The 27,769-nt window shown below is 39.4% G+C and overlaps 1 protein-coding gene across 2 annotated transcripts in view; it reads right to left on the reverse strand.

Moving 5' to 3' along the window:
- The window catches only part of LOC129726952 (laminin subunit alpha-1), a 399,452-nt gene that overhangs the window by 288,682 nt on the left and 83,001 nt on the right, over nucleotides 1–27,769 (reverse strand). For both annotated transcript variants that reach the window (XR_008728436.1, XM_055684266.1), the window contains exons 3-4: nucleotides 17,891–18,071; nucleotides 17,598–17,763 (exon numbers count right to left, since the gene is read on the reverse strand). Coding sequence is in view for 1 of the 2 variants with exons in the window: in XM_055684266.1 (XP_055540241.1) it covers nucleotides 17,598–17,763; nucleotides 17,891–18,071 (347 nt within the window). In the remaining variant the exon portion in view is untranslated. The remainder of the gene's footprint in view (nucleotides 1–17,597; nucleotides 17,764–17,890; nucleotides 18,072–27,769) is intronic.

Below are 27,769 nucleotides of genomic sequence, written 5' to 3' on the forward strand. Positions count from 1 at the left end.
CTAATGCGCACGGCCAACACAATAGAAAGGTGTTTTCACATTGAAAATTAGACACGGCTTTACTGGAGTAAGTGTTGGCAAATGCATCAACCGCTAATACCGCCGCTATCGTACGAAAGTCAGCCCGGCAAAGGCCTGAGACGTGGTGACCAACCACAGGGCAAGTGATTTGTTTAATTTGAAGGCAACCACAGGCGCAACCCGCTGCTATGGTCTGTTACTGCTGAGTGCCGATATCTGCTGTTACTGCTGTCAACGTTGTGGACGGTCCATCCCGTTCACCTTCCGACTAATGAATGTAGCTAGTTTTCCCAGAAACACTCTTTTATAGCCGAAGGGTGCTACGTAATAGGCCACGCCTTCCAGTTCAGGTTTATCATTTCCGGTACCATTGCGGTTTGTAACATCAAGCGATTTCGTTTGCTCACTGTTGCGTGTTGCATCATGTTGCAACTTGGCAGCTGGGAGACGACGAAATTCTGTTTATGCTGATTGATTGAATCGACTTCATATTAGCTCTGCATAGTCGAACTAACTGCTTTTCTGAATGCGTTCTAACAGGGCAGTTTATTATTCAATATCGGTTATGCTGATCGCAGCCTTTGCGCTGCCCCTATAGTGGGGGGTTTACTAAATGAAGTAAAAATTGGACAACTACAACAGAATTTGATTGCATCCCGCACAGAATGTCTGCTTGTGTTGATGCCAGAAAATTATTAACCTTCAATAATTTTTTTATGTGCCTTGAAAAAAGCATTTTGCGGTACAAAATCGGTTACTGATTACAACTTTTGAGCTGCCCTAACATTGGGGGAATTAAGATACACGGACAACATGCATTGTGGAAGCTATTTTACATTCAGTAAATTTGACGGGTGCGACAGATTTAAATTGCTAGGATGCAACACAGAATGCTTGCTTGCGTTGACAAAAATTATTAACTTTCAATGACTCGTTTATTTGCCTTGAAAAAGGCATTTTGATGTTCAAAGTTTGATTTCCTGATGGCAATATTCATGCTGCCCCAACACGGGGGGCATAATGGCTGTCAGGCGACACACGCTGAGAAAAACCGCGCTGCTCCTGAGACGTAGTGACCAACCACAGGGCTAGTGCTGCTGCTAAGGAAGGACGACTGCTGTTGTCGCTGTCTAGAACTATTATGAGCGGCTCCGGCTGAAACAGGCTCTTATATAGACCAAATAGCATGTTTTCAATTGCAAGGTATATGATCCTGTCGACCGTGCTTGGGAAGCAAGCATATAACGACCAATCAGAGGTCGAATTTTTCGTTTTGACAAGGCTTGACTATTTTCAATAGTACAATAGTGTGAATAATAAAATTACAACTATCTTATTTTGGGAAGAATCTTAGAAGATTTTCCAATCTATTGCTGCAAGAACGAAGGAAATCCATCGAATTCTAACCTAAAGCATTTGAAATTGGACATATTTTTCACTTTTTTCGGTTTTAGATTTTCATTTCACATCCCTATGTAGCCGAACTTCCTGAGAGAAGTATTCTACTTCAAAATGATCACAGGCATGGTTATGCAAAATAATAATTATTCATCCAATATTTTCGCTTTTGAAGAGTTGTACGTATATACAATAATGATCAAACATCGTCAATACCTTTAGAAAAAAAGCATATCATCATATATAATTCCAGTGTTTAAACTTGAATTTATAATAACTCGATACCAAGGTTGCATATTCAATTTCGGGGTGTCAATTCCATTCAATTGGCCGCGTGCCGATAACTCGTTCCACAAGTACAATTTTGAAATATGATGTACGACAAACTTGCAGTCCATAAGTAATGCTACAAGTTTGTCGAAGAAAGCAGTGCTCTAACTCTTACGCCTAAAGTGTGAGAGCCAATATTCAGTGGGATATTCAGCCAATATTCGCGGTGAATATAAAAATATTCGCGGCTGAATATTGGCTGAATATTGCACTGAATATGGGCTCTCACACTTCAGATATAAGAGTTACAGCATTGCACTATTCGACAAGTTTGACTACTATTCGACAAGTGATACTACTTAGGAACTACAAGTTTGTAATACATTGTTTCGCAAAATTGTACTTGTGGAGCGAGTTATCAGCACGCGGCGAAAAAGCACCTTAAAATTGAATTTGCAACCTTGCTCGATACTGTTTTATCATTATTTCTTTTTGATTGGAAATGACTGTTTGAATCATTTAACATGATTACAATTATTTTTAGAAAATGTGGAAACTACCAAAATGCTTTAAAATCATGCTAAACACAGGAACAGCTTGCTTCGGAATTAGGAGTTACCCGCCAAATAATTGCATGCTTTAGAAATGATACATGAACTAAAAATTTTGGTTTCTTATGAATTGACGCTAAGGAACGTTGAGCCAAAGGAAGTGGTTTCTTCCTCGCATTCTAATGGGTGATAAAAATTGGCTTCATTAAAGCAACCCAAAAAAAGAAAGTCTTATGACTATCCGGTCAGTTTTTACGTTTTTGGATCTCACCAAAACTACCACCGGAAAAGGGAATTGACGTCGATTGGAGCAATTAAGCAGGGCATTGAGTGAAAAATAGCCACAATATGAGCAGAGCACGAAAAAGAGATTCTACTTTAGACAACGCTCGACCTTATACTGCCAAAGTCGTTGAAACTTAAAAAGAAAAGGCTCAAATCACAAGGTCTTCCTCACTTTCCCCAGATGGTGCACCATTCGACGGCACATGATTAGCTGATTAGCAATTCTGCTCATATGAAGATATCAAAAATAGGCTTGATTCATGGATAGCCTCAATAGACGAAAACTTTTATCGTAACGGTCATCGAGCTCACAGCAGCACTTTGAATCAGTTGGAAGCTGCCGGGCAAAACTATACCCGGATGGGAATACGGGCCCCTGGGTTATCTTCCTCCGTCCCATTATAAAAGCATTTTTTTTTTGTAAGATTTGGGCCACTACGACCATTGTTTTAATCTTTTGTGGTATGTCTCTTCTTTAGTCAAGGTACTCGTAACAGACATATCACTATTAATGGAAGTGATCGTCGTTGTCACATAGCACCCTCTCTCCCCATTTCGCACTAAATTTCGTATAAAATGTAATACCTCTTAAGGATTTGCAGATCATACTTCGAAAAGCCCCATAATTTCATTTTGAAACGCTCATATTCTGTGTTATATAACTGCACTATTTGACCGATCAAATATTCTGCAGTCTCACATTGGATCCCGCAGAGGCGATAAATTTCGTCATATGACAGCCCAATTTGTTTCAAATAATGCTAATTATCCTTAGTTCCTTTTTGTTTAAACTGAGCAGTTCTTGGCTTTTTTTTACACTAGGTATTATAAAGCGTTTAAGCTCTTGTATTATCTTATGTTCCCAAGTTATCAATTCTGCTTTAAAGGCGCTTTATAACAACCCAGAACGGTTCCGGGCCAATAAAATCGGTACATAACCTTTGTCTTGCAAACGTATCGGCTTTTTCATTAACTTCTGCTAATGGTCTCAGAAAAAGGATGCACTCCCATATTAGCTTAGAGGTACATTGTAGAGGCTTCAAATGCGTTAAATGCTGCTTAGTTAGCTACCTCTAGTACTACGAAAATGGGATTACTCGAGGGTGAACATTTGTATATTTTATAAAAAATGCTAAACAAAGATTGCAAGCGTCGAAGATGCATTTTGGAAAGTTTTCTTCTGAACATCTGAATGAGATGAAGTTGAGATGTTTTTTGGTTTGTTTAAAATAACTAGAAAACGGATGCTAAAAATCCCAAATTTGGTGTCGATTGGAATACCCTCCGCTCTGTGGGACCCCCCTGTTTATTGCAAAGTCACGCAGTTTTGTTCAAAATCTCTTTTCTCTTTTTCTTACAATTCATAGACGGAAGATGACCGAAAAATACTAATAAATGATTTTTGAAGAAAATAAACCAAGGAATCCAGAAAAAATATATGTTTTGACCGGAAGTGTTGCCAGATAAATTATTTTTGTATTTGAAAACTAAATTTACATTTTTGGCAAATGCAGCCATTTTTATTTTAAATTTGATAATTTTATCGTGCTCCTTGCAAAATTTTACATAAGAAACAACTATCATCCCGAGGTACTATGAGCCAATCTCGAGATATAGCATTTTTATGAAAATAGTTCTGAATTTCGTAATTAACTTTTCGTAAAAATGTTATAACTCAAGATTGGCTCATATTACCACGGGGTGATAAGTGCTTCTTACGTAAAATTTTCCGAGAAATACGATGAAATCACCAAATTTAAGAGAAAATTAGCTGCATTGGCCGAAAATGCAAATTTAGTTTTGAAATACAAAAATAATCTATCTGTCAACACTTCCGGTCAAAAACAATATTTTTTCTGGATTCCTTGCTTTATTTTCTTCAAAATTCACCTATCACTATTTTTCGGGTGTCTTACGTCTATAAATTATAAAATAAAATAATTACGAAGTTTACAACTTTTTTCGTAAATATGTTATATCTCGAGATTGGCTCATATTACCTCGGGATGATAGTTGTTTCTTATGTGAAATTTTCCAAGGAATACGATGAAATTATCAAATTAAGAATAAAATTGGCTGCATTTGCCGAAAAATGTAAATTTAGTTTTCAAATACAAAAATAATTTATCTGGCAACACTTCCGGTCAAAAATTATATTTTTTCTGGATTCCTTGGTTCATTTTTTTCAAAAATCATCTATCAGTATTTTTCGGACATCTTACGTCTATGAATTGTAAGAAAAAGAGAAAAGAGATTTTGAACAAAAAATGCGTGACTTTGGAATAAACAGGGGGTCCCACAGAGCGGGGGGTATTCCAATCGATATCAGAATTGGGATTTTTCCAAAGAGACAGTAGGTGAATAATCTACTGCAAAATCTGGATGGTCGTGTCCAAGTGGTATGTACGCTTCGTATGGAATGACCCATATATACTCTAAAACATTAATCTTCGAGTAAAAAGTTTTTTATCTTTCGCCATCCTGAGGCAATCCACGCAACTTCGCAAATCTATGCCGATCGATCGTTTCCGGTTTCGCTCAAACTTTCCCCAGATGTTCCTTTTTGATAAGAAGGTCATTTCGAGATATCAGTTTTTCATGCAGTCTCGCGACTGCTGTTTTAAAAGGGCCTAACCAAAGTGGTGACTGATCGATAAAAGTTTCTATATCAGAAAAACGGCTTGTTTGATTGAAATGGTGTCTTCAGCAAAGTTGTAGGCAATAAAATTGCGGTTCTAGAGCAAATATATACACTGTAAAAAAAAATTCTGTGCCAAATTTTCCAAATTGTCATAAAATATTTGATATCTCAAAAAGTAGCTTCAATTACACCTTTTTTGCCTTTTTTTATTTTTTTACACATTGAAGGTGACAATATGTACTACTATTTGTCAAAATTTTGTGCTGATAATATAAAAAAAAAACAAAAAGATTATGAACGTTTGAGTATTTTGACTTGTTCACTCTAAAGTTTTTTTGCAGTTGTTACTGTGACTAAACGCAATTGCTTGCAATTCAGTATATTCACCGGCTGAAAGCTGGAATCCTTAAAACGGCCAGTTCTAGCCTGAGGCAGATCGTCGACGGTCAGTCTCGAGTCGGTGACCAAGCCGGCGATCTACACTGCTGGAATGTACACGAGGTACTCCAGCGTAAAAAGCTCAAAAACAGCAATCTTGAGGCTTGACACTGAAACATGTAGTTTATTGGGGCGAACTTTAGTAATTTCGGTCACGACTTAAAATCGTGGCAGATCCTTACAAATCTGCATTGTACTGAATGCCTTCACTCTTAACCTAACTCAATCGGAGCAGGTATAAAAGTCCAGGATGTACCTCTAAGCTAGCTCCCATACTAGCTTATTATTTCATTGAGACAACTGGCTGAAAAGAACCAAGTCTGCTTATACTGGGCTCCTGGTAACTACGGAGAATACAATGACCACTATAGTTGAGTGATCAGGTGCCTGCACCGACACGCTTCCCGCGTTTCGGTGAATCATTCAGTGGTTTCAATGTTCAACATTTGAAAAATTTGGCACAGAAAATAAAAATTTACAGTGTATATATTTTTCCTAGAACCGAAATTGAATTACCTACAACTTTGCTGAAGACACCATTTCGATCAAACAAGCCATTTTTCTGATGTAGAAATTTCTACCCATCAGCCATCAGTCAGTAAAACAGCAGTCGCGAGTCTACACGAAGAACTCACATCATAAAATGACTACCTTTTGAAAACACTCAATTTGCTAAGTCAAATACGTGTGCAAAGTTCCATTCAAATAAAAAACGAACGAATAAATTTGTGCGTATTTTCAGATAATTTTGACTGGAAACGCCTAATACACTTATGTAATCATACTGCGCACAATCATAGTAGCGCGCGATATCATTATTCAAGCTGGCCACTACGCCACTATAGTTTTATCTTCGTTTTTTTACCGCTTGTAAATCATTTTAGAACGTGGATTTTAAAAGTTTTGGACGCTCTCAATAATTAGAATTCCATTCTACACCCTCTCTTGGAATGTTGCTGTAGGACGTAGCTCTACGTCAAAATGAATTCATAAGTACTGATTTTGATACAGTCTTTTTTGAAAATTATGTCTTGCGTAATTCCACATTCTACATGAAATACTCAACTCAAATTATTTTCGAAGACTTAAAACATTTCTAACATTTTATTGACTTGAAACTCAAAGCCCGATGCACCGCGACCATTCGTTTCCCAGCGAACAGGAAGCCACTTTTTGCCCAAATCAGTGCTTTCCCGTGTTTCTGCCGATAAAACGCAAAACATTGTTCATTGTCTGGCCGTGCTCTGATTGCTGCCAGTAACGGACCTAAGCCGTTATGCCTGACTGACTTTTCCCGATGCCTCTGCTTGCGCAGTAATACTGTCCACCTCGCGGTCCACTGTGGATTCTTGCAACCTTTTCCGAACCTACTACAGCGCGGATTTATTACGCCAGTAATGAAGAAAAACGCGATCACGTTCAATGCCTCATGCGATCGACTCAACAGACGCAGCAACGACGAAGGTAGATCCTTAAATGGGCGACTGATGATGCGTCGTCGTCGTCGTCGCACATGCATGGGAGTGAAAATGCGCTTGCCATATATCGCCACTATATTTAGCGATGGTATTCCAGGACTATTAAGGAACGGGAAAGTGCATTAACTTCTTCGTCTTGCCAGCAAAAACCACGCAACGAGAAATGCGTTGAACATGAACAAAAGAATGCGGATAAAACAAATGTGTTTTAACAAAAACAGATTGCAATTGAGGCGATGCAGCATATTGATTTTGGGTTGTTATGAGTCATCAAAAGACTAGAAACATTCTAAATACTGCCCGTTAGTGCGCCTATTCACGTGCCAATGTTTATGTTTTTACTGAAAACAATTGCTCGAGGTACTTTGAAGCTGAGAAAGGAAAAAACACTCCAATACGAACCGGTGCCAAGTGCACAGCAAGCATATCCCGATCATCAATTCGTACTTGCAGGAAAGTGCATTGTTGTTTACACATCTACACTTGTTTGTTGCTCTCGCAGAGAAAGAAATGAAAAAACTTTTCACGGTTAGTATGCAAACATAAACCTTTTCTCGACTGGAGCAATGAAAACATAAACAAAACCAAAAACCCGCAGTAGTATTTATAGAGGCGGGCGTCTCTATATAGCGATCAACTCTCCTGTTGCGAGCGACCGAGAAGATATTGGCCGGAAAGTAGGTGAGTCGGCGTCCTTTGTTTGGCTAACTGTTCTGTTGTTTTGAGGTACCTATCTACCAACCAACGAACCAAAAACCAAGCCAAATAAAACTTCAAATAGGGTTCTGCTAATTGAGCCGTGACCACCAACGAGGTCGTTTGTTTACTAGACAGCACTACTCGGGAAGTGCAGTGATGTAAGAAGCAGCATAAGCGGCATCTTTTAACCGGTAAATGATGTTACCTATACATGGCCGTGTACACGGAGGTGAAAGAGTACGGGATTTAAGCTCACTTCCTCGTAAGCGAAAAATAAAAAAATGTTAAGCGATTTTGAAAAAGAAATAAACAGAATAATCTGTAAACAGCCTTAAAATTTCATGCCAAAGGAAATGACACAGAAGCATCGAAAAGAATTTAGTCCACATTTGACCAAAAATGTCGAATGTTAAAATGTGTCTTAGAGTACACTAATTAACTGACTCGTGCCACAAAAGCTTAAAAGAATTTATGTGACAATTTTCAATCCGCATTTGAAACTATACAAAATTCATTTAAATAGCGCTCATCACCCCCCATTAGAAAACCCTGCGCACGGCTTTATAATTTTACGTTCGTAGGTAAAGTAAAAAAGTACGTCTATGTATCACAATGAATTTAGGTTACCGGATGCTCAGTACAACCTGATACTCCAGGAGCAAGCAAGCTGAAATTAGATTGGACTATCGATTTCATTGCTTATGCCCTCCTGGCCGGCGTTGCAAAACAGGTGAGGAAAAATGTGGAAATCAAATCTCCTGCATTCTCCCACGAGAAATACAGATGTCGTGCGCAATGCTTCATTGGACATTCCACCGGTCGATCCCACGACGACGGGCATGTCTTCGACGGCGATCTTGATCAAGACCGCTCGCTGCAGAACGGTACGATACGGCTGCAGGAGGCTTCGTGCCGATCTGCGACCTCCGCCTAGAAGCACCTAGGAAAATCTTTCAAAAGCATCCGCTCCCTGCCGAACCGCGCGCGCAATAAAGCAGTAATGTAAGCGAGACCTGAACCGCGCACATCAAAATAAATAAAACTCGATGCAATCCTGTCAGATCACGGCTGGATAATGGAAGAACCAGGGATAAGTAATTGGGGTCGCTCTGGTAAGTAAGAGCCGTAAAATCGTTATAAATATACACGTGACTGCCTAACAATTCATGCTGTCTAATTTAAGGCAATCTGAAATCATGAACTGGTATGCGGGTGAAGTGGAGTAGGAAGTCTATTATTTAAATTTTCTGGTCGGCCATAATAAATGAGTATGTTGACATGCACCGAAATTGCCGCCACCTTCTGACGGAATCGAACAGACAGAAACCAGGACGGTGATCCGGAGATTCTCCAGATTGACAAACGCGTTGATGGCGGAGCTTTTTGGTTACACAGTTGCATGTTTCGATTTCCCCGCGTGCATTCCGTAAGTGTATGATCTCTAATTTTCTTTGTTTTCCTCTCCCACGCACGTTAGGTATGATCTTCGGAACGTGACGATGCGTGCGCAGCGTGTGCTGGATGAGGCGGGAAACATGTGTAACCGATCCGGAATTTGTTTGTGGTTTCTCGAATCGTCACTGATTCTGTTTAGAGATTTGGCCGCCGATGTTGTTACCTACCAGAACCACTTGACATGGGTGCCCTTGAGTCTTGCCGATGACGGCTGATTAGCGATGACACAACAAGCTGTGAAAACCGGTTTGTAATTAGTAAGCGAGAAAGGCAAAGCAGAACCCAAAATTTTTGAGTGGTAGGAACGCGTACTAGGGTTTAGGATTATGCCGAATTACATTTTTCTTGGTAGCTAAATGTTCATTACTTGGTAGCTAAATGTTGTTTTATAGTTATTTTTGGAGCAGTTCGATCAATAATCTAGCTAATTTAATAATACTAAAAATATGATGGTTTCCGGTGATTACACAAATTTATCTTTCATATCGAAGTTTTTTATCACGTTTCATAATTTTATTGACTATGTATGTAAATGACACACAAACTTTAAGCATAATTTGAAATGAGCTTCTTTTACTAAAATTTCATAATACGAAGCACAGTGTAATAAAAAAAATTCAGTTACCTTTTATCGATGAAGCCGGTGCCGAAATAATGTTCGAGAAATAATTTATTGCCCTTGTTGTCATATAATTTCATTTCTATTTACTAAGCATTTTCATGCCGAATCCACCATTTTTTATTTGAATGAATTATGCATTCAATTTTTTACATAACATACATTTCATAAATCTATGCTTGCTGCTGGAGAACCACGAATAACTTACAAATAAGAAGTATTTTCATAAAAAAAAGCTCAAATTTCCCAAACCTCACTTTGAAATTTCTCAAAAATGAATTCAATAGCACCAACAGGGCCAAGGTTAATCACCAAGAGCTATATGATTTGAAATCACTATTGCGTCAGCGCAAAAATAGAATCGCGTAAAAGAATTGCGAAATTTCAAACAACTTGTGTAAAAAATTTACGTCGTTTTGATAAAATCTTCCGCTACGTGTGAAAAATCGTGTGAAATAAAGTCAGATAAAAACAAATCGCGTAAAATAAGAATTCAGTGTAGGTGCATTGAAAAACATTTGAGTGATTCTCAAAAAAAATGTTCCAATTTCAATATTATTTTTTAATTATCATTTTCGATTTGCTTTAAACTTTGTACAAATGTTTGTGTGAACTAAAGATGACATTTTTACTATTTGACCCAAGACTCATTTTTGTGGAGGGCTTGTGTAAAAAAGGTATTGATGATAACAAATGTTTTCAAAACCAGAACAGTTTGTTTGATCGGTGCCTTGTCTTCGGTAAAATTATATAAAATAATTTGGTCTATCCGGAAAAAAATGCACCGTTAACTTTGTTTTTGAAGAAAACAAGTTAAAAGAAATTTAAATTAATCATCCAAATGAGTTCATTTTTAAAAATCATTTTTTTTCTCATAAAATCTATTTTAAGATCTGTTTTTTTTTTAAAGTTAAACTAAAAAGTAATAATGTTTAAATATTTTCTTCAAGCTTTCTCCACAGTGTATTTTTTTTTCTAGGGACTATACCCAGAAAAAAAATACACAAATTCTATACCGATGAAACAAAGATGCAAGAGATAATTGGCAAAAAAGAGACAACCGAAAAAAAATGGTTGCGACTATAACGTCGCCGTCTAGCTCCCCAGACACGAATGTTTTTTTCTTTGCCGTCCACCTTATTTCTATGTCGGCGATGGCATGTATGGTGGTATATAACATACGGTATGCGATAGACACATCCTTCAGTACACAGCCGCTCTATGGCCGAGTTTGCCTTTCATTGCTCGAAGGCTATCGGTCAGGTGCCGAGCAGTCTGTATAGTACTCCTTACGCCTATTCTTTCTACAGCCTTATTTAACAGCCGTCACACGACATCCGTCATAGGTAAGTGAAATAAAGGGGGGAAATGTTTCGGGTGGATTTGGGCTGTTACCAAAATGCGCTGTTTGTGTAGTGCCGAAACGAACGTCTGTGTGAAATACAGCTTTTTGTCTCTTCTACATTCGCTATACCGATGACATCCAGTACACGAAGTACATTTTTTGTTTCCTTTTGGGATACTTGATTGCCTACACGTTCTCAATTTGATTACCCAACTGCTAACGCAAATATGTATCACGAACAAACAGCAACAGAAAAAGTATTCTAAGAAGACGGAAAAAAGGCTGTACTTTTAGGATGCCTGTCCAAGACTTGATGTCCCGAATTTCGCGCTGACATAAATCAAACTTTGAGATAGCATATTTTTGGCGTCTGAACGATTTGTTTCGTCAGTATAATGTCTTCGGTAAAGTTGTGAGAATTAATTCTATCCTTCCGTGAAATATATACACTGTAAAAAAATGATTTATTATATTTTTTTTTATTCTCGCTTATTTTCCGTCGGTCTAGTTCCGCCACTGTTGTGGCCAATCACCGACGCCCAGGGAGGCGACTCCACACCCAGGACCCTAACTCATGACCCGTTCATCAACGGACCGGCGCCAACGGCTTTACTTCCTCATGCGATGGAAGGCGTGATCCCAGAGATTTTTCGCCTCAGAAAATCTTCCGGTGTCGGCTAGGATTGAATCTAGACCAGTTGGGTTGGTTGTGAGTGGATCACGCCACCTCACAACCATCGACACCTATGTCGGCGTTGGGATTCGAACCCAGGCGTCGAGCGTGGTTGGCGGAGACGTTTCCAACCACACTAGGCCCCCGCTCTTTGATTTATTATAGATAATTATCATTTCTATCAGAGTGGCGTGATATTCCCTGAAATATAAAATTATTTTCTCTGATCTTTTTCAGCATTCAGCACAAAAAAGTGCAACGTAAATGATCGCAACTCTGATATTCCAGGGAAAAAAGTGTTCGATCGGATAGGAAACCAAACAGTGAAGGTCCCGCATTAGCCTTTTACGCTAAAAAAAATCCGTTTTGGCGCTAAAGAGCCATTTAAAAAAATTGTCTCTCGGTTAAGTAATTTCCCTGATCGTTTTACAGTTTTTTACTGATCGAAAAATGAATTTCCAGACATTCTCTGATTTTCAGGTTTTCATCACATAAATCTAACAAACCATGCTGGCTCAGATAAAAAATAAGTTTTTTTAAATCGTATTTTTCTTTCTTATTTCTCCAAAATCGGACAACCATCAATGTATAGCTGGCTTGTATTAGTTTTCATTGAAAGAAGCAAGTATTTTAGGAATAAGCTTTTCTAGATGATTAGTTTCCAATTTCTTGAAAATTTAATCCTACAATATATTTTTACACTATCTCAAAAATTAGTCGTGATTACAAAAATTACTAATAGCTCCAAATGACATTTTTAGCCCATAGGAACATCTGTGCAAAGTTTCAGCCAGATTAATTACACTGGTCGACAAAATGAAAAAAGTCAAACGAAAAAAGTGCATTACAAAAGCTCAAGCCGGAAAATATTAAAGATTATAGCTATTCAACCTTTCCTATGAATTTTGGTGCCCCTAGCATTTATCAAAGCGCGTCAACTTACGTGAGAGTGTCGTATAGAAAAAGAGATTTGGTCTTAGAATCCTGAGAAGGTGATTCGCTTCATAAACTATATTTTACCTTACTGGAAGCGTGTCGGTGCAGGTACCTGATCACTCAACAATAGTGGTCATTGTATTTTGTAAGGGGACACGTAGAGAAATTGACTGGGATATACTACAAAAGTTCACATCAATGGACAACGTAATTCTAATTCCCTAACAAAACAGGAGGTGTTACAGTAGTTGTTATACATCTGCATCTCCACGACTATGACGGAAGGGAAGGGTTGTGTCACCGTGGTGAGTGACCGTGTCTGACAGAGTTGCGCGCGAAGTTGATTCAACACGAAGACGAACGATGAGTATCTTCCTTGTCAGACCCCGCGGGCCTATATGAGCGGCGCGCGCGAATACAATTCACCACCAGAAGCATCCAAGTGATAAAATATTTATCTATTACTACTCCCGAGTACCCGCGAGAAAATACATTTCGACAAGCGCAAATTTTGAAAGGTATACGTTTGAACATTACCCCGGAAAACTGGGAATAAACCGGGAATTTCAATTCCAAACCGGGAAATATATTATGTTGTTTACTTGGAACCAGTGCTCAGCGCGTTAGCACCTCGGCATGGCAAAATTTTTCTTCCTTCTCATTCGCACTGACCAGTGCTTCAATAGCGAGTACCGATCAAACGTCAAACAATTACAGCTTTACAAGGCCAACGTCTAATGGTATTCTTGTCTGTGTGGATTTCAAAGTTATATACCGAATTATATATACATTGATGCATCGACGGATAAATTTTCATTCTTAAGCTAAAATCACTGAAATTAAAAGAGCCAAAATATATGTTTTTATTTGGATTGAAGAAGAAAAGAAATCAGTTTAAATTAGCCTAAATATCTTAAGAGAAAAATTCTAAAGCATGAATTGACATGGAATTAGCTTGGTGCTTTGTGATTGATGTAGAAATATTTTTAAAAACCAAGTAAGATTTGAATCTTAAGTTACGAAGTACTAACAAAAACTAACAAAGTCCAGGAATGGTTGAGACCTTTAATCGCTGAAATTTTCTTGAAGACTAGAGTAAGTAAAGAATGATTCCATTCAGGCTGGATGGAGTCGCCTCCCCGACATCGGTGATTGGTACGACAGTAGTCAAACTAAACCGACGGAAAATTACCGAAAATAAACAAAAATCGTATAAGCATGGGTTCGCTTAGAAAAATTTATTGAATCCAAAAACATCAGAATTTTTTTTGAAGAATTGGCGTTTTCAAAGACCAGGTAAACGAAAGCGATTTAAAATTAAATTAAATTATAACCATAAATTATGTTTTAATTAAATTGGTTGAATACTCTTCCAAATAAAAAAAAAACATTCTTGCAAATAAAAACATAAAAATTCTAAGCGCCATAGCGAAAAATACTCTTAAAAACCTATAACGTAGGAATAATGAAAAAAAAAAATTCTGAAACCGGAGTCAAAAAAACACAAAACAAGTTTCTAATTCAGACCGAAGAGGCAAAGTTGTTTCAAAGTAGCAATAAAATTGTCTCAAATCCTGTAAAAGATTAACAAAACCTATGTAAAAAACAACTAAGCTAAGTCTAGAGAAAGCAAAAGCGGTCTTCAATTATTTTTGAAATTATCAAAATATACGTTTGACTGCCAGAAAATGGGTAGTAATTGAGCTAAAAATGCAAAAAATTATTCTTAAGTGAATTGAAAAATTGCTAGGAACGACCATCAGTTCAAATCCAAGTGATAAATTCTCTTTATTTGAGTTAAAAAAATGTGCTAAATTACTTTTAAAACTCCGAAAAATAACTAGTTTATTTTAACTATTCAACTAAAAATTACTATAAAAGGAATACCGGGCAATAGTGAAAATAAGTGGCGAATGGTCCTAAGGGTTAAAAAAAAGGAGAAATTAACTTTTTGTATTTCAAAATTAATTTAATTTAATTATTGAACATAATTTAAAATTTTTATAGTTTATTTTTCAATAATCAATTCAATTAGGCCTAAAATCCGTAATAAAGCTTAAAAAACAATTAATAATATTCCTCAAGACCTCGGCTGAGCAGTCTTGAATAAGTAGAACGATCTGTTTTTTTACTGTCCGACGTTTCGTCACTGAGCTGTAACATCTTCAGGGAAAACTGTGGGTGTTTATTAACGATTAGTGGCTGTTTTAATTTTCGAAGTTATTAACAATTGGTAAGAGTCTAGTTGTCTGTGGTTGATGTGTCTGTGACTTATAGAATTCTTGTTCGTTCCTTGTTTGGCTGCTTTCTAGAGCTCATCGTCAACATTAATTGGGGTGATTCAGGGTTCATTCTACAATATTGGTGTTCATAAAATACTGTGGTACAATCTTTAGCGTATAAATATTTTACATAAACTTACAATCCCTTTGCTGTGGACCTATTGCGATGGTGGATAGTGACGTTATGGGGAGTTAGGGTTTCAAAAGCGAGAAAATCATTATTTTTCAACCACCGAGAAAACTTGGAAAACCGGGAAATTGGGAATCCTCTGGGCACCCTGCTCGTTCCTCTCGACGAAATAAATCCCTCTTATAAAAAAAAACTAAATAAAGTTTGCGAAGTCTCTCTAGCGAATTGTAATAGGAGATGTTGGCAAGAGGGAAGGAGGCTAGGTATAGTAGAACAGTAAGCTTGAAACGGAAGGGTAAAATTTACACATAAGCACAGCTATGAATTATGAGCATATCACTCTTACTCTTAATACTGATGTTAAATATTAATCTAATTTGAAGTGCGGAGCACAGAAAACACCTGGTCAATCTCGATCAGAAAGAAAAAACAAAAATGTAACAAAAGTTGTTAGTTTGTTACGAAAAAAACCATACAGGCTGGGTTTTCAATTTAGTCCCGTTAGGTGTTAAAATAACAGAAATTATAACAAAAATGATTCTACTAGTATCGAACACATATCGAAATTTGTTACTAATACATCAGCTTTCCAACAAAATAGAATAGTATATAGAACAATATAATAACAAACATTGTTAGAAACAACAGGTTTTGATAATAAACGAAAAACTAGTTAAACTTGTTTCATAACTACTTCATTTCACGTTTTGTTATTATAACTCATTCAGATTCAATTTTGTTATCAAAATTACATGGAAAAATACAAAATTGTATCAAAATATGTTATTTGTATCTCACGTTGATAGAATTTTGTGATTTTTTAGTTATGCTCTTCTGATCGGAATATCATAAAAGATCAAATGCTTTTGGTCCCAGTAATGAGTTCATCCCCAGAGAAAAAGACCAAAAGAAAACCGCCATCACGATGAACGCTCAGATCTTTCGTTTTATTTGTATTAACTGTTCACACACCTCAAGAGAATGTCCCCCTGTGTAAAGATATTGCTCTAATTATGAGGTTGCCCAAATATCCTTAAGGAGACCATTTTATACTAGCGCCAAAAGCTGCTCGTCACACTAGTCATCTATATAATTGCAAGTGAATGGTGGAAAATCGAACCAGAAATGACTTTTATAGATTGTTGAATTAATATCATCATGAGTTTGAGAAAATGAATATCTCAACCTTTGGTATTTTTAGTCGTGAAATGCTTTTTGTGTTGTTAAAAATATGACTTTAATGCACTTGAACAATCATTGTTAGAGACAATAATTTATTGCTCAGTGAAATTGTCTCTATACATTACTGCTCTCGCACTCTGTTTTTTTTACACACTCCGCGTAACAGATGTGACAGAAATGCCATAACATTAATCAGCTCAACTGCATTCTAGCTGAAAGGGAAAGTGTCAAACCATTCAAACGCGCTCGTTACATATCGACTTGCGTGTGCTGTGCTGTCCATCTGTTCCAGGCGGAAGACGCGTCAATGTGATGAAATGAGACCGACGACGGTCATGATTTTCTCGCCACGGACCGGCAGCCGCGCGGCGACCAGCGATGTCAAGTTCAAAACTGCAGGGTGTTGATCGAAGCTGACACTAATCCCCACCCGAGGAACCGTTCAGCGTATTATATATCATCGTGGAAGCCAACAACTGACGCCTCCGTCAGAATAGTTGTCAATAATGCCTAATCCAATCAAACTTTATGCTTAAGCCCGTTGACCGACCAGTCGGTAACGGATCACACAATCTTGTGGCTGCTTTGGCCGGGGGAAGCGATTTGTGGATAAGTGAGAATAAGAAGACGATAAACAGATGCACCCACAAGAAATTTCTTTTTCTCCCGTCGGAATGTTGCTGCTTTGCGCTGCATTCCCAGCTTCAATGAAGCTGGCCGGCGCTGGAAAGAAGAACAAGGAGAAATGTGTATTCTCGGAAATATGCTATGGATCACGAGCAACTGAAACCTGCGTGAACAAATAGACAGCGATATTAGTACAAGGGACAAGCTCCGATGCTGCAGCTTCTACATGACAGTGATAATTTTTTTCTAACTGGTTAACGATCTCCGACTCCGATTGTCGGCTACCTCTAATAAGATTGTACGCATCTGCCATGTTGTGGACGTTTTATGACCACAGGAAACGAAAATCGGACAGGTTGAAAGGTTAAGCAGTTGCATCGGTTTCGGCAGTTATTATGCTTGGACGTTTCGTGATAACCCTTTCGGCTCGGTTCTAAACTATCTCAAAGAATACAGAATCGTTTGGAAACCACAGATAAATTTTATACTTTTATGGTTCCAAGCAATGACACTGTCTTTCTCGTGCTTATGAAAGTTGTTCTTTTATTAAGATTATTGATAACATACCTGTCCCAAATCAAGTGAAATGGTCACCCGGTCGTTTTTGCTCGCCTTGTGCAGGGTCGGACTTTGCCACCAGCTGTTCGCGCCGTCCACGATGTTCGTGATGGGATGCCGTTTCTCCAGGTCGGAATTGTTGGCGTCACATATGCCACACTGGGATGATCGCGATCTGCCCGGAAGGAGACAAGAAAACGAACGCCAAATTTAAGATCAAAACGAGATTTGCTACAAGAAGCTACGCCTAGTCAACGGGGGACACCCGGCGTCGACAGACGGCTGTCAGCGGTAAGTGGTACCTTTGCGAGTCCTGCAGGCGACAGTATTCCTCACGCCCGTTTTGGCCGCAGGTTGCATTCACCGAAATGGTCGCCCTCATTGCAACGTTGAAAAACGATGGCCACAATCCGGTAGCCTTCTGAAAGCCGTGATCCGTATCGACGGCCGACGATGAGGTGAGTCCGGACAGGAACTTGAGATCTGCAATTAAGATAGACGGTACGAACAGAATGTCAGAAACGAGATTCCATGCGAAATAAGCGAAGAAAACAATTTATGGATTTATTGCCAAACATGTCGATTGTTTAATGGGATGCAAAGCGAACTTTGTCACTTGTTCATTCTCTTTTTTTTTTCAATCATTTACATTTTTTCTCGAATATTCATTAAAACTGCCTCCCCTATCCCGTAGGTGGAAGAAAAAAAAAACGTTTTTGGGGTGAGAGTTGACGAGAAGCTATTTATTTTTTACTGTATGAATTCAAATATTTTTCGATCATTACCAGTTTATTAACCTAACCTTAAATTTTCTTATATTTTTAAATTCCGTTAAATAGATATATATTTTTAAATTTTCATAGTGCTTTTTTTGAAAAAAAAATTGAACTCCTGCTCCTCGTTAACGTCATACGAGTTACAGTGCAGAACTTAAAAAGTAAATTTCAAAAATGACAGACAGTCCTCATCAAAAAACATTCGGTGCGTCTAATCTGTAAAGCTCATACCCCCCTCCAAATAATCGCACGCAGCAGTTCATAAACTACACCACTGTCCACTAGTAAGCAGATTTCATTCATATTCTAAACATGTTTTCGGGAACGGAAAACAACGAACACAAAAAAAAACAAAAATGCCGCTCAAAACATAAAGCATAATTCAATTATGTGTACCGTACCTACTTTCTTTGAATTTACGACTTAGTTTGTGCGATAAACAACGCTAATGAAGGTTTCGGAGATTTTGTTTTCACTCGAATAGGTACCTAAATGATGAAGAGCAGCAGAGATTGGATGCGCACGTGGATACAATTTACGACGGGCTCACAACAAAGCTGCGCGATTAGATTTCCGTCCAGGGGGGATATGCTTTAATTATAGTGCGTCGTACGACGCATTTCGTTATAAATTTTCGCAAAACTCACCATTAAATCATAACTGCGAGAAAAATTTCTCACGCAGCAAGTAAAAATTAAACAGACTATCAATGTTTTATGCCCATGTCGAAGGAAAACTGTTAATCCACGAGCAGTCACATACGCTCAGAAAAAAAAACTCCATTAACACCTCTCAGTACACGTTTTCAGCAGAAATAAAACGGCTTAACTTCACTGACCCATATTCCGTTGCACGTAACCTTTCCATTGGCGTGACCAAACCTTCTTATTTTCGTTAATTTTATGAGTACCTACTCCAACAAGCAGCGTACTTTTATCCGAAATTCATACGCTCTTTTAACACCGAGAAGAATGCTCTAGATCGACGAAAATCTCCCCAAATATGCCCCAAAAAGTACTCGTTCATACCGTGCGTCGTCGGACCAGTCGGGTGTGGTGTCCCGGTTTTCCGCGTTATGTTCAAGGTTGACGCTCTCGGTGAAGGATTTACGAGCAACCAACCGGCTTATTGACCGGCGTGTCTCTTTGTTAAACAGATCATAAAAGTTTTAATGTTTTTACAGCGCTCACGGGGAACAAAAAAAGGCCAGCTCAAAATCCATCAACAACTTTGTGGCGAACGGAACGAGAAACGAGGCGAGATTCATAACTGACATACGAGGCGCTCCAAGTGTGTCAGTTGAGTGTTAATTGCAGTTTTTTTTTCTCGTACAGTGCGTCTAATGTGAGAAGGATGTATTACTCTGACCTAGCGACATTGACGCATGACGGGATACTATGGTGGGAAAAATCTAATAAAAACATAACAATTTTATGATAGCAAATAAGTAAGTAATTCAATTCGAAAGTAGATAATGTTATAACGGTCAAAACTTAGTTAAACAAAGGTTAATCAAATAATATTGATTAAATTCTAATTTAACATGAATCTTCAAACCATCTTAAGGGGTAATATCTACCAAATGCTCAAAAACAAGGCTTTCTTCATGATTTTGTTAAAGGACATTTCAGATGTAGGGTATATAAATAATATATAATTGAATTAAGCAACTCATGGAAAATAGAAATAAAATTATTGCTTATTTTTCCAAAATGGCGGCTGTGCAGCGCTTGCCGTAAACCGCTTTTTTTAAGTTCTTCCGCGGCGATCAGTAGAAGTCGTGCCCAAATCCACCTATAACCAAAACTTTTTTTTTTCATTATCTACATAAGTGTCGCTAGTGAAGTACACATGATTATATTTTTGTTTTTTTTTTTTTGCAAAATGTTTGGAAAAAAAATATTTTTCGACAAAAAAAAATCGACTTTAATTGTTTATAACTTTTGTTGTTGTTAATTAATCGCTAAAATCGTGTGTACCTCACTAGATAATCTAATGAAGAAGCTACAGTTAAAATTTCAAGTCAATTGAATGTAAACTTTATCAGTTCCACTGCTGGCCGATTTTGAAAACATGGTTTTAGAAAAACGCGTTTAAAGTTTCAAAATCGCCGAAAAGTTGTCCTTCCTGGGCCTTATTTTTTCCTTTTTTCTTTTTTTTCTGATGTAAGGCTGCGCCTAGCCTCTTTCGCGATATCGCACATGCGATGCTCAGCGACTTTGACACGGTTGGCGTCCGATCCCACGCAAAACTCGTACATGTTCGATCCAACGGTTAACCCAAGAGCATAGTAAACGGCAAATAGACCCGACAAGCCTTCGTTGAAGGTAATAACGGCTACATCAGCCGCAATATCAATTATAGTCTTACCGCTAAATATCGTTTTTGGAGCGATTGACCATTAATTCAGCAGTAAATACAGCGAAAATATGTATGGAACAGTAGCCGAAATCCCTATCAACATCGCGATCACGGTTTAAATCAGAAGTTTTTAATTCTTTTGCCGAGGTACTAACGTACTCCGCATTGCCTTCGAACACATGGCTGTTAGGCGGGTGTCGGTTGCTAATTTTACTCCGAGTTGTTCTAGTACTTCTTCTTTCACTGACTTTGTGGTCACTGTACACCTTGTCACTCACATTTAGGTACTTTTGAATATAACTCACAGTTAAAAAGTATAGAAACACTCAAACAAAGAACGTACACAACGAGAACGGCTGATCGACTAAACAAAGGGAAATTGTGAGTAAACACGTGCTGTAAAGACGCAAAACTTGATGCACTTAACCTCTATACTTCAAATCTGAAGCACGATATCGATCATAGGTAACTTCTACTAGTTTACAAAGCCTCTAAATTTAAAAAAAAACGAGCATCGCCAAAATTAACGAAAAATGTGATTTTGGAGCATAAAAGTTGTTCGGTAAAAATTGAGTCAAACGAATTTTTAGATCAGCCCTACTTGGGCGACGTAGATTTTATTTCTAGGATAGTTTCAGCATGATTAAAGGCAATAAAAAAATTACCAAAAAAAAGTTCTAATTTTGTGGATATACAAAAATTAAAAGAATCGTGTTGACTGTAAAATGGTGGAATTCATTCTGTGCCGAACACGCATCAGTATCGGACGTGTTTGGTGATCGCTCCGATAGAATATAAAACAAAAGACGCGTGAGCAAGTGTTGGCATTGTTTGCCTGGTCGAGTGAAGGTTCAAGGTCGCCCGCCTTTGTGCAACTGTTTCGCATCGTGGCTGTTTGCTGGTGCGTAAGCCGATTTGGCTGCTAAGTGATTTGTGCTACAGCAGTGAACGAGAATCTCAACACAAAGGAGGAAAAAGAAGAAGCCAACAGTTGACAGCGAGTTGTGTCGCTGTGCTGAGTGATCACACACCCGACTCGCTGCTGGTGGCTGTTTGGAGCTGCTGTATTGGTGCTGCTGGCTGTAACGGCTGCAGCTTCGACCGTTCGGACAACCAACCCTGCTGAAAGGAGAAGTAAAGAGGTACGTGTTCTGTCGGCGCTAGTGCGCTAGATTTAGCGCGATGGATGTAGATCCCTCGCCTCCCGTGACACCATCCCCGAACCCCTCCGACCCTGTCCCTCCTGTCAACCCTTCCTCTGTTCATTCTCCAGTCCCCCCTCGCCCCAGGCTTTACCCGGACGGATCTCAGGGCAGCTTTACTGTTTTCTTTCGGCCAAAAGCAGGACCGAAATCGAAACCGTTAAACATCCTGCAGATTTCGAAAGACCTGACGGAGGGGTACAAGGCCGTGACCGAAATCTCCAAGGTCAGACCCAACAAGCTCCGTGTCGTGGTCAGCGACCTGGAACAGGCCAACGCTTTTGCTCGCTCCGAGCTTTTCACACGCGAGTATCACGTTTATATACCCGCACGAGACGTGGAGATCGACGGTGTCATAACCGATTCGAGTCTGTCGGTCGAGTGTATCTTGGCAAGCGGTTTTGGCTGCTTCAAAAATGCTTTGTGTCACGACGTAAAAGTAAAGATCATAGATTGCAAGCAATTGCGGTCTATGTCTCTTGTCAACGGCACAAAAGTGTACACTCCGTCAGACTCGCTTCGTGATTTGCCGGATCTGCTCTCCCTAGCCACGTCTCGATCGATCGGGTTCGTCTGCCTGTGCGATTGTATGTACCCCGTGTTATGAATTGCACCAATTGCAAGCAGCTAGGCCACACAGCCACCTACTGCTGCAAAAAGGCACGATGTAGCAAGTGTGGAGAAACTCATGCGGACGATTCTTGCAGTGTAAATGCTGAAAAATGTATTCACTGCGGGGAAAATCAGCATGAGCTCTCCACATGCCCGGTGTACATGCAGCGCAGAGATAAAATCAAGCGGTCACTTAAGGAGCGTTCAAAGCGATCTTACGCTGAGATGCTGAAAAAGACCGTGACCACTTCTACCATAACATCGAACTCCTTTGATCTGTTGTCCTCTGATGAAACCGATTCTGACGATTCACCAGCGGGAACATCTTATGCCAATCCTGGGGCGTCTAGAAAGAGGAAAAATATTTCCTCTCCTAAACTTCCCAGAAAAGGTCCTAAGATTTCCCAAAGTGAAATGAAAGTTACAAACAAACCAAACAGTGCTGCGGAAAAACCGAAGCAAACTCCTCCTGGGCTTGCAAATTTAAAGTCCCAGAAGGAGTTCCCAGCACTTCCAGGAACATCTAAAACCCCAGTTGTTTCTTTTGCACTCCCAGTTGATGAAACAAACTCTGGATTAGTGAAATTTTCTGACATTGTGGACTGGATTTTTGAAACTTTCAATGTACCCGATCCAATTAAAATTTTCTTACAGCATTCCTCCCAACAGTTAGATTATTTTTGAAGCAATTGACTGCCCAATGGCCCCTCCTTGCAGCGATTGTATCCTTCGATGCCTAATTCATCTGCGTATACGAAGGATTCTATCTCTGTCTTACAGTGGAATTGTAGAAGTATTTTACCAAAAATGGATTCATTTAAAGTTTTAATAAATAGAAACAAATGCGATGCATTTTCCCTTTGTGAAACTTGGCTTACTTCAAATATTGATCTCAACTTCCATGATTTTAATATTATTCGCCTTGATCGAGACACCCCATATGGAGGAGTACTTTTAGGGATTAAAAAGTGCTATTCTTTCCATCGTATTAACCTCCTCTCAATTTCAGGCATCGAAGTTGTCGCATGTCAAATGACAATACAAGGTAAAGAGCTTTGTATTGCCTCAATATATATTCCTCCCAGAGCACAGGTTGGGCAACGGTTGCTCTTTGATTTAATAGAACTTCTCTCCTCGCCACGTTTGATTTTGGGAGACTTCAACTCTCATGGTGTGGCTTGGGGTTCCCCCTATAATGATAACCGCTCCTCATTAATCTATAACCTTTGCGATGACTTCGACATGACTATTTTGAACAACGGTGAAATGACACGTATCCCGAAACCTCCAGCGCGCCCAAGCGCTTTGGATCTATCCTTATGTTCGACGTCGCTACGGTTGGATTGCACATGGAAGGTAATCCTCGATCCTCACGGTAGCGACCATCTGCCTATTCTTATTTCAATTACTAACGGTTCAACTCGCATGCGACCAATTGACATTCCGTATGACCTCACACGGAATGTCGATTGGAAGTTATACGAGGAAATGATTTCAAAAGCGGTCGAGTCGATTCAACATCATCCACCACTTGAAGAATACAACCTCCTCGCGGGCTTGATTCTCGACACCGCGTTGCAAGCCCAAACGAAGAAATATCCCGGCGTAACGATCAAAGAGCGGCCTCCAACTCCGTGGTGGGACAAAGAGTGCTCCGATGTCTACACGCAAAGATCCGACGCGTTTTTGGCCTTCCAGAAGGGAGGTATACCCGACGACTATTTACGGTATTCGGAGCTTAATACCAAGCTTAAAAGCCTGGCTAAAGCAAAGAAACGCGGATATTGGCGTCGGTTCGTGAACGAGACGTCGAGGGAGACATCGATGAGCACTCTTTGGAACACAGCCCGAAGAATGCGGAATCGCGTAACGGTCAACGACAGCAAGGAGTCTTCAAGTCGGTGGATATTTGATTTTGCCAGGAAAGTATGTCCGGACTCTGTTCCTGCGCAAAACTTTGTTCGCGATACGTCTCCGGGTCACGACGCGATAGAATCACCTTTTACGATGGCAGAATTTTCAGTTGCCCTCCTGTAACAATAACGCACCTGAGTTAGATAGAATCAAATTCAACTTGTTGAAGAATCTACCCGGCAATGCCAAGAGGCGCTTGTTGAACTTGTTCAATAAGTTCCTGGAGCAAAACATTGTACCGCAGGATTGGAGGCAAGTGAAGGTGATCGCCATCCAAAAACCAGGGAAACCAGCTTCTGATCACAACTCTTATAGGCCGATTTCAATGCTATCCTGTATCCGGAAATTGATGGAAAAAATGATGCTCTGTCGTTTAGACCACTGGGTCGAATCAAATGGTCTACTATCAGAAACTCAAGTTGGCTTCCGCCGTGCCAAAGGGACGAATGATTGTCTTGCGTTGCTTTCAACAGATATTCAGCTGGCGTATGCTCGCAAAGAACAAATGGCGTCTGCGTTCTTGGACATTAAGGGGGCTTTTGATTCCGTTTCTATTGACATTCTTTCTGGTAAACTTCACCGACAAGGATTTTCTCCAATTTTGAACAATTTTTTGCACAATTTGCTGTCCAAAAAGCACATGCATTTTACGCACGGCGATTTGGCAACTTTTCGCATTAGCTACATGGGTCTTCCCCAGGGCTCATGTTTAAGCCCCCTTCTTTACAACTTTTATGTAAATGACATCGACGAATGTCTGGCAAATTCATGCACGATAAGACAACTTGCAGACGACAGTGTAATCTCTGTTACAGGAGCCAAAGCTGCCGATTTGCAAGGACCATTGCAAGATACCTTGGACAATTTGTCTGCTTGGGCTTTACAGCTAGGTATCGAATTCTCTCCGGAGAAGACTGAGATAGTAGTTTTTTCTAGGAAGCATGAACCTGCTCAGCTTCAAACACAATTAATGGGTAAAACGATTTCTCAGGTTTTGGTACACAAATATCTTGGTGTCTGGTTCGACTCTAAAGGCACCTGGGGTTGTCACGTGAGGTATCTGATGAAAAAATGTCAACAAAGAGAGAATTTTCTTCATACAATAACCGGACAATGGTGGGGAGCCCACCCAGGAGACCTTATAAGGCTTTACCAAACAACGATACTGTCTGTTATTGAGTACGGGTGTTTCTGCTTCCGCTCCGCAGCAAACACACATTTGATCAAACTGGAGCGAATACAATATCGTTGTTTGCGTATCGCCTTAGGTTGCATGCAATCGACCCATACGATGAGTTTGGAGATCTAAGCTGGAGTACTACCATTGAAAACCCGCTTCTGGAGCCTGTCTTCTCGTATTCTAATCAAATGTGAGGTCTTGAACCGTCCCGTGATTGAAAATTTTGAAAGATTAATCGAACTTAATTCTCAAACCCGTTTTATGACATTGTATTTCAATCACATGTCCCAAAATATTAACCCTTCTTCGAATATTCCAAATCGTGTCGACTTATCAAATACTTCTGATTCTACTGTGTTTTTTGATACATCCATGATAGAAGAAACTCGTGGAATCCCGGATCATTTACGCGTGCAGCAGATCCCTAAAAATTTTTCCAATAAATATCGATACATCAACTGCGACAATATGTTCTACACTGACGGATCACTTCTTGATGGGTCCACTGGCTTCGGTATTTTCAATAACAATATAACCGTCTCCCATAAGCTCGATAATCCTGCTTCTGTTTACGTCGCAGAATTGGCTGCAATTAAGTACACCCTAGGGATTATCGAAAAAAATGCCCACGGACCATTATTTCATCTTTACGGACAGTCTTAGTTCCATTGAGGCTCTCCGATCGATGAAAGATGTTGAGCACTCTCCGTACTTCCTGGGGAAAATACGGGAACATCTGAGTGCTTTATCCGAAAAATCTTATCAGATTACCTTAGCGTGGGTCCCTTCTCACTGCTCGATACCGGGCAATGAGAAAGCGGACTCTTTGGCTAAGGTGGGCGCAACAAACGGTGGAATTTATGAAAGACCAATTGCCTTTAATGGATTTTTCTCATTTGTACGTCAGAATACGATCATCAGTTGGCAAAATGCTTGGACCAGAGAGGAACTGGGAAGGTGGTTACATTCCATAATCCCCAAGGTGTCGACGAACCCGTGGTTCAAGGGGTTGGATGTAGGTCGGGATTTCATTTGCGTGATCTCCGTCGTGTTGGGCTCGGGGAAAGTGGTATCTGTGCCTGTGGTGAAGGTTATCACGACATAGAGCACGTTGTTTGGTCATGCCCTGTACACCGTGACGCCAGGTCTAAATTAATAGCTTCCCTGCAGGCCGAAGGTAGGCCCGTGACGCCAGGTCTAAATTAATAGCTTCCCTGCAGGCCGAAGGTAGGCAGTCGGCTGTTCCTGTTCGTGATGTCTTGGCGAGCCGTGACCTATCCTACATGTCCCTTATATACGTTTTCCTGAAATCCATCCACGCCCCAGTTTAGTCCTACCCCCTTCCGCCTGCATCCAGCCTAACGACAAGAACACGTTAAGACCCCGGATCCGGAAACAGCAATCAGACCCGCACGATACTCTCAAGGCCCGAGGGAGACAACCCAATATGCCAGTCCGTAATATCTTGGCCCAGCAGCGGAACATGTGCTTACCTATGGCAATGAAAACCATCATACAATAAACCAGTGCTTTTAATGCAAAATATTATAGCTTTAAGTTACATTTAGTCTCAGCTCGTAGTCGGCAGCGAGGATAAAAAATTTGCTTTTAGTTATCAAGATACTTTAGAAAGTAAGCTACCAGATATAATTGGCGCCGTTAAACATTAAATTGTATTTGTGCCGTGTCAAATAAATTATAGATGAACAAAAAAAAATGGTGGAATTCCTGTATTAGCTGTACTTCGTGCTAACTCGCTTGTGGATGTAAGTACTGTTCTAAACTAAACAAAATACGCACTTAATTCATCCAAAATTAATCTAGAATCCACGTAACAAGATTATCCGCGAAAAAAATTCAAAAGTCAGAAATATTATTCTCAAAATCTACTATTTATATTATTATACTAGGTGGCCCGTAGTGGCTAGCCACTTTCAAATGCATTTTGAATTATTATTAGTTGGTATTCAATCTAAAATGATATTTTTTAATATCGAGTTGAAGTTCAAGATGTAACTATGAAACTATCGACAGTTCGATGCAAATGGCCAGCGCTGGTTTAAAACTTAATTAATTATCTAAACTGCGATAAATCCCTCGTTCAGTAGACCGTGGATTGATTGCTTACTCGAAAAC

This window comes from Wyeomyia smithii, chromosome 3 (genome assembly GCF_029784165.1).
Source record: "Wyeomyia smithii strain HCP4-BCI-WySm-NY-G18 chromosome 3, ASM2978416v1, whole genome shotgun sequence".
NCBI classification, from domain to species: domain Eukaryota; kingdom Metazoa; phylum Arthropoda; class Insecta; order Diptera; family Culicidae; genus Wyeomyia; species Wyeomyia smithii.